Consider the following 8,395-nt stretch of genomic DNA (forward strand, 5'->3'; position numbering starts at 1 on the left):
CACAGCTACCCGCACTTCATCTCCTCCCATCACCCCTTCCTGTAAAAACACTATCTTTTACTCCTAATTCCTCCACCTCATCTGCTCCCAGAAAGAACAATTCCACTCCAGAACATCCCAAATGGCCTCTAACTTCAAGGACTACAATTTCCCCTCCCACATAGTCAACAACACCCTCCAGCGCATCTCCTCCACTTCCTACACCTCCGCCCTTGAGCCCACCCTCCAACGCAACTAGGATAGAACCCCCGATCCTCACTGTCCACTCCACCAATCTCCGGATACAATGTATCAGCCTCCACCACTTCTGCCACCGACAGTCAGACCCACCACCAGATATATATTTCCCTCCCTACCCCTTTCAGCATTCCACAGAGACCATTCCCTCTGCAACTCCCTGATTAGGCCCATGCCCCTCACCAACCCACCCTCCATTCCCAGCCCCTTCCCTTGCCACTGCAAAAAGTGTAAAACCTGCACCCACACCTCCCGCCTCACCTCAAACCAAAGCCCCAAAGAATCCTTCCACATACAGCAGAGATTTTCCTGCACATCCAAACACCTCATCCACTGTGTCCATTGCACTGAGAGAATGCTGAAACCTCCAGATTACTTGAATTTGAGAAGTCAGAGACTTGGGCGGTTGGGGTAGTGGTTAATGTAATTTGTGTACTGATAAAAGTTTTTAAAAAAGGTTGGGAGAGATGTCATGTAAAGATGCAAGGTCTGAAATGGGTAACTTAAGCACTCATAATCTCTGTAATATTTTAATTATTACCTCAATGTAATCTCCACTTAGTTGCTAATATGTCTTAATGAAGATGTTGCTAATTGCAAGAGCCTCACAAGTGGTTTTGTTTGACTATACCAAACAAAACAGAACCTGCATATCCCTGCCTTGGAAGAGGATGGTGGCAGCAAACCTACCAAAAAGTGAGTAGGCAGCATCATGTAATGTGGTGGCTTGTGATGAGGATTGCTCATAGAACATTTGTATTTTGTGATCTTAAGAAACAAAATAATGGCCAGAATACTAGAGACACTCCTCTGTTCTTCTTCATAATAGCACTATAGACTCTCTTACACCAACTGGCAAGGCATGTGGGACCTAAGCTTAATGTTTCATCTAAAAGACAGAACCTCCAACAGTGCAGTACTCTTTCAATACTGTGCCGGTGTGTCTGCAGTTAACTTATGCTTAAGTCCTGGAATCAGAGGCAACAATATTACCAAGCAAGTCACAGCTGACATGTAGCACAAGTTGCAAATATAATATAAACCTTCATAAGCTATAGTGTTAAATTAATCATGCTTCCTTGATCAGCTGATTTTTTAAAGACAATAAAGTTTATTTTGTTTTGAAATATGAAATTTTGTAACATAGTTGAACAGCCAACTACCACATAATTGGATTTTTCTCTTCAAACATGAATGGTCTCCAACAGGATTGTAACACAAAAACTAACTCTGTGCATGGATCTACAGCATGTACATACAATGAAGACACAAACAAGGAGACGGAGTCATCCATTTTGCCCTTTTAGATTACTCCATCATTAAGCTAATCTGATTTTAACTCAAATCCTCATTCCTGGCTACCCGATAACCTTTCACCCTTGATCTATCTACCTCTTCCTTAAAAATATTCAAAGACTTTATTTCCATCACTTTGTAAGAAGAGTTCTAAGATTTCTGATCTTCTGTGAACAAAAAAATTCAGTCTCATCAGTGTTAAATGCTTAAAGCATTATTTTTAAAAGTGATCCCTTGTTCTAAATTCTTCCACAACAGGAAACATCAATCCTGTCCAAACCCAAGATTTATAAGGATGTCACCAGGGTGGGAGGGTTTGGGCTATAAGAGGAGGCTGAATAGCCTGGTGCTGTTTTCCCCGGAGTGTCGGAGGCTGAGGAGTGACGATATAGAGGTTTGTAAAACGATGAGGGGCTTGGATAGGGTAAGTAAACAAGGTCTTTTCCCTGGGGTGGGCGAGTCCAGAACTGGAAGGCATAGGTTTAGGGTGAGAAAGAAAAAATTTGAGAGAGACTTAAGGGGCAACTCTTTCACGCAGAGGGTGGTACGTGTATGGAATGATCTGCCAGAGGAAGTAGTGGAGATTGGTATAATTGCAACATTTAAAAGGCATCTGAATGGGTATATGGATAGGAACGGATTAGAGGGATATGGGCCAAGTGCTGGCAAATGGGACTAGATTAGGTTAGATATCTGGTTGGCAAGGATGGAAAGGTCTGTTTCTGTTCTGTACATCTTTTATGATTCTACGACTTACAGGACCTTGTATATTTTTAAGAGGGAAACTGAAAAGGGCCAAGGAAAAATCCTAGGGGGCACCAGATGAAAGGGCACGAGAATACAGATGGAATGATTCTCTGGAAGTGGTAGACAGATCAGAACAGAACAAGCTGACAGCAGTCCAAAACCAATTAGCAATACAATAGTGTGGAAGAGTGTATGGCAAAGATGTTGTGATAAACCACGGTAAAGGTCAAAGAGAAAGAGGGAGTACTTGCATGTAAAGGAGGCAGTGCCAATTTAATGTTCTGAGGACATCAAATCCAAACCAAAGCAGACAGTGAAATCTGAAATCAGCAGGTGATGGTAACATAATGCTAATGTCACTGGACGGTAGATGCAAGTGCCTTACTACTGCTTTAGAAGCACGAGTTTAAATCCACCGTAACATGAGGAATTTTTAGATTAGACAGATAAATCTTTGTATGTTAGATGCCCTACACCTGCTTCTATTTTGTATGTTCCACGTAAGTGACAAATTAAATTATATGGGATTGACACGCACTACACTAGGAGTAGAAGCAATGCAGCTCATGTCTGCTCTGCCATTCACTATGATCATCTCAGCCTCAACTCTACTTTACTGCCTGCTCCCCACAACCCTTCAACCCACTAGTAATTAAAAAAAAATCAGACTAACTCCTCCTTTAAGTTTACTCAATGACTCAGCATCCACCACACTCTACAGTAAGAAATTCCAGAGATTCATGCCCTTGAGAGAAGTAACTTCTTGTATTTTAAATCCAATACCCCTTAAAACTGACATCTCAATCCAGATTGCCCCACAAGGGGGAACATTCTCCCCATGTGTACTCTGTCAATCCCTTTAGCATCTTATTTTACTAAGCTCCAGAGAGATTTGGTTTAAACTACTCAATATCTCTTCCTAAGACAAACCTCTCATGTTTGGAATCAATCTAGTGAACTTTCTCTGAACTGCCTCCAGTGCAACTCCATCCTTCCTCAAGTAAAGGGGACCAAAACCGTACTGTAATGTAGTACCCCAGTTGCAGTCTCACTAATGCCCTGTACAGTTGCAGCAATACTTTCCTACCTTTTATACTGTTTGGCAGTAAATGCCATCCCCCCACCCACAAGCTCCCAGGGCCACATGAGGCCTCCTCACCTGACACAGCCTCCTCACTGACCGCTGTCCCGTTAACCTGTACTTCCAAGCGATGAACCAGCTCCTGTGCCGCCGCGGGACGAAGGGTTTGGCCCGCGGGTTCGGCTTCCACTCGTCCATCACCGGGACAGGGGGAGGGTGAGGGGGACGGGGAGGGTGAGGGGGACGGGGCGGCTCTCAGCCTCAGCCCGGCACACCGCAGCCCCGCGACCGCCGCCGTTTATTGTATATTCTGCTCCTTAGATCATCACCCCCCTCCCCTGGGCTAGGACTCTGACTGCAGCCCTGAATGGGTACCCCTCCCCCCACCGACCACCAGCTTTCACACCACCCCCTCCCCCCATAACCCAGCTTTCACTTCCGGGTCCTGTCACTAGATAGACCGTATTCACAAGCGCCATCTTGAATTCTACGCCCTCTGACGTCTGAGTGACTGGACTCACTTGTTTATTATTGCAAAGTTTATTTTGCTCTGTCCCTTTCTGTTATTCTTTGATTTAACTTTCCCATATTTATATTTTTCTGTCTTACTTCAACTCTTTGATATACCATATCTTACCACATTTGATTTCTTGCTTCCACTATTTAGTTTAAAACCCTCTTTACCTTTCTAGCTATGCAGTTCACAAGAATACTGGTCACTGCACATTTCAGGTTTATATTGACTCAACTGTACGATCACCATAAAACTGAACTAACTGGTTTCCTTATTGCAATCAATAATTCAGAAGAAGAAAAAACTGGGACAACGTGTCGATGTTTTGTTAAATTAACGTTATGACTAAATCTTACTTTTCTCCATGTATTTTCTTCACTTTGTCCTTCTGTTTCCCCACAACCCAGTTCTTTTATGTGACCTCCTCTGGTATTATTCTGTTGTGAATTTTCTTTTGGACCAAGACCTGTCATTGCGATCCATTGTATTATAATTCTAAATTCTACAATTTCATTACAAGCAGATTAGTAGCTTTTTAAAAAAAATTATTTTTGATGGCTTTAAATATGTAGTAGGCTAGACAATGCCTTCTCCCAGTTGAAATATGCTTGTAGCCTAACTTTGCTTCACGAACTGTCGTCGATGGGGTAAGGTTCAGATGCTATCTTTTATTTAGAATTGAGTAAGTCCAAACCAGAATTTGCAGAGGGTACCAAACTAGAGGAATACAGCTAACAGTGAGGAAAACAACAATGTAAGGCAAGAAGAAATTATAAAGCCTATACTGAGCAGTTGAGGAAGTTAACATTTACACACAGATAAATGTGAATTATTGCACTTCAGAAGGAAAAATAAACCTTTAGAAGAAACAGAATGAGGTTTAAGGCCAAAGGGATCTGGGGGTAGAGGTGAACAAATTGTAAAAATGTTCTGGTCCCCATATCTATGGAACAATAAGAACATAAGACATAAGAGCCGAAATTGGGCATTCAGCCCATCAAGTCTGCTCTGCCATTCAATTATGGCTGATAGGTTTCTTAACCCTATTCTTCCACTTTCTCCCCATATCCTGTTGACAATCAAGAACTTATCTATTTCAATCTTAAATACACTCAACGACCTGGCCTCCACAGCTTTCCGTGGCAATGAATTCCATAGATTCACCCACTCTCTGGCTGAATAAGTTCCTCCTTATCTCCATTCTAAAAGATCGTCCCTTTACTCCAAGACTGTGCCATCTGGTCCTAGTCTCTCCTACTAATGGAAACATCTTCCTAACATCAATTCTGTCTAGGCCATTCTGTATTCTGTAAGTTTCAATTAGATCCCCCTCATCCTTCTAAACTCCATCAAGTATAGACCCAGAGGCCTCAAACATTCCTCATATGCTAAGCTTTTCATTCCCAGGACCATTGTCGTGAATCTCCTCTGAACTCGCTCCAGGGCCATTATATCTTTCTTGAGATATGGGGCGCACAACTGTGCACAATTCTCCAAATATGGTCTGACTAGAACCTTACAGAGCCTCAGAAGTACATCTCTATTTTTATGTTCAAATCCTCTCAAAATAAATGCCATCATTGCATTTGCCTTGCTAACTATTGACTTAACCTACAAATTTACCTTGAAAGAATCCCGGAATAGAACTCACAAGTCTCTTTGCACTTCAGATTTCTGAATTTTCTCCTCTTTCATAAAATAGTTCATGCCTCTATTCTTCCTACCAAAGTGCATGACCTCACAATTTTCCACATTGTACACCATCTGCCACTTCTTTGCCCACTCTCCTAAGGCTTTATAAACCCTTCTGCAGCCTCCTCAATGCTACCTGTCGCTCTACCTATCTTTGTATCATCCGCAAGCTTAGCCAGAATGCCCTCAGTTCCTATAACTAGATTGTTAATGTATAAAATGAGAAGTTGTTGTCCTAACACCGAGCCTTGTGGAACACCATTTGACACCAGCTGCAATAACAAGACCCTTTTATCCCCACTCTGCTTTCTGCCAGACAGCTAAGCTTCTATCCATGCTAGCACCTTGCTTCTACCACCCATATCTTGCTCAGTCACCTCCTGTGCAGCACCTTGTCAAAGGCCTTCTTGAAGTCCAGATAGATAACATCCATTAGTTCTCTTTAGTTAATAAGCTCATTACTTCCTCAAAGAATTCTAGCAGATTTGTCAAGCATGACCTCCCCTTGATGAAACTATGCTGACTTTGCCTTATTTTACCACAAACTTCCAAATATTCAGAAATCTCATCCTTCACAATGGATTCCAGTATCTTACCTACAACTGAGGTTCGGCTAATCAGTCCTTAATTTTCTGTCTCTGTTTGCCTTAGTCCCTTTTAAAACAGGGGTGTCATGTTAGCGATTTTCCAGTCCTCTGGGATCTTCCCTGACTCTAGCGATTCCTGAAAAGTCTTCACTAATGTCTCCACTGTCGCTTCAGCTATCTCCCTTATAACTCTGGGGTGTAGTCCATCTGGTCCAGGTGATTTATCCATCTTCAGGCCATTCAGTTTTTCTTGCATCTTCTCCTTAGTGATGGCCACCATACTCAGCTGTGCCCCCTCACTCTCTTGAACTTTTGGGATATTACTCGTGTCTTCCACCATGAAAACTGACATGAAGTAATTATTCAGTTCCTCAACCATTTCCTTGTTTCCACTACTATCTCTCTAGCATCATTTTCCAGTGGTCCAATGTCCACTTTTGCCTCTCTTTTGCTTTTTTATATATCAAAAGCAACTCTTACAGTCTTCTTTTATATTACTGGCTAGTGTACCCTCATATTTAATCTTCTCCCTCCTTATTTCTTTTTATTGTTGGTCTTTGCCCAATCCTCTAGTTTCCCACTGTCCTTTGCCACATTATATGCTTTCTTTTTTGCTTTTATGCTGTTCCTGACTTCACTTGTCAGCCATGGTTGCCTCATCCTCTCTATACCGTGCTGCTTTTTTCCTCAGGGTGAATCTCTGCTGTGTCTCCTGAATTACTCCCAGAAACTCCTGCCATTACTGTTCCATTGTCTTTCCTGATAGGCTCCTCTCCTAGTCAATTCCTCCCAGCTCCTCCCTTATGCCTCTATAGTTGACTTTATTCAGCTATACTACCATTACCTCTGATTCTATCTTCTCCCTCTCAAATTACAGAGTAAATTCAATCATATTATGATCACTGCCTCCTAAGGGTTCCTTCAACTCAAGCTCCCTTATCAAGCCTGACTCATTACACAACACTAAAGCCAGTATTGCCTGTTCGCGAGTGGGCTCCACCACAAGCTGCTCCATAAAACCATCTTGTAGACACTCCAGAAAATTGATGTGTTGGAGAGGGTCCAGAGGAGGTTTACAAGAATCATCCGGGGATGAAGGGCTTATCATGAGAAACAGTTGAGGACTCTGTGCCTGTACTCAATGGAATTTAGAAGGATGAGGGGGGATCTGACTAACACTTCGCCAATACTGAGAGGGCTTGACACAGTGGACACAGAGAAGATGTTTCCACTAATAAGAGTGACTAGGACTCATGGGCAGAGCCCCGTCACAGGGGAATGATCTTTAAGAACTGAGATGAGAAGGAGTTTCTTCAGCCAGAGAGTGGTGAATCTGTGGAACTCATTGCCACAGGAGGCTGTGGAGACAAAGTCTTTGAATGTACTTAAGACCGAGATAGATAGGAGATCAAGAGTTATGGGGAGAAGGCAGGGGAATGGTGTTTAGAAACATAACAGCTATGAACAAATAGTAAGCAGACTCAATAGGCCAAATGGCCTAATCCTGCTCCTATATCTTACGGTCTAATGGAAAAGCAATGTAATCATAAAAATGCAAAAAAAAAAGCCCAGAGTTATTTTCAGGTGTTCAAAAGTTGCATAGTTATGTTGAACTTATAAAGAACCTTGGTAACACAGCACTTGTAATTTGCTAACTACATTATATAAAAAGACATAAAAGCTGTGGAGAAAGTGAAATAAACATTATATATTATTGTACCAGAATTAAGAGATTATAATATAGGAAAGATTGACATATTGCATGCAGGTTGCCTACATCTGCTCCTACATATCAATGGATATTAAAGCTTCAAAATATTCCTTTGGCTTTAAATAGCTTTGAGACATCCTAAGATTGTGGAAGGCAGTATTTATGTGCATATATGCCTTTTTTCAAAAAAAAAACCTGTCTTTCTATGCAAATGAAGTGAAGTTAATATCTTAGGAGATTAATTAACAGGAGAGTAATCATCGAGCCTGCCTAAAATACATAGTGTTTAGATTAAAGTGGTGCTGGAAAAGCACAGCAGGTCAGGTAGCATGCGAGGACCAGGAAAATTGACATTTCGGGCAAAAGCCCTTCATCAGGAATGGTGAATGCAACTCGATTTTCCTGCTCCTCAGATGCTGCCTGACCTGCTGTGCTTTTCCAGCACCACTTTAATCTAAACTCTGGTTTCCAGCATCCGCAGTCCTCACTTTTGCCTATAATAAATAGCAATGACCCACCCCATCCTTGTA

At 42.0% G+C, this 8,395-nt stretch overlaps 1 protein-coding gene across 3 annotated transcripts in view; it reads right to left on the reverse strand.

The window, feature by feature from the left end:
- pomgnt1 (protein O-linked mannose N-acetylglucosaminyltransferase 1 (beta 1,2-)) overlaps positions 1 to 3,738 on the reverse strand; it is a 72,003-nt gene extending 68,265 nt beyond the window's left edge. For 2 of the 3 annotated variants that reach the window (XM_043699155.1, XM_043699154.1), the window contains exon 1: positions 3,440 to 3,738. In XM_043699155.1, the coding sequence (XP_043555090.1) occupies positions 3,440 to 3,559 (120 nt within the window). In that variant the 5' untranslated portion in view covers positions 3,560 to 3,738. The remainder of the gene's footprint in view (positions 1 to 3,439) is intronic. The other variant, XM_043699156.1, reaches the window with a different exon arrangement.
- Between the last annotated feature and the right edge of the window lie 4,657 nt (positions 3,739 to 8,395).

The sequence above is a fragment of the Chiloscyllium plagiosum genome, chromosome 11 (assembly GCF_004010195.1).
Source record: "Chiloscyllium plagiosum isolate BGI_BamShark_2017 chromosome 11, ASM401019v2, whole genome shotgun sequence".
Classification (NCBI taxonomy): Eukaryota; Metazoa; Chordata; class Chondrichthyes; order Orectolobiformes; family Hemiscylliidae; genus Chiloscyllium; species Chiloscyllium plagiosum.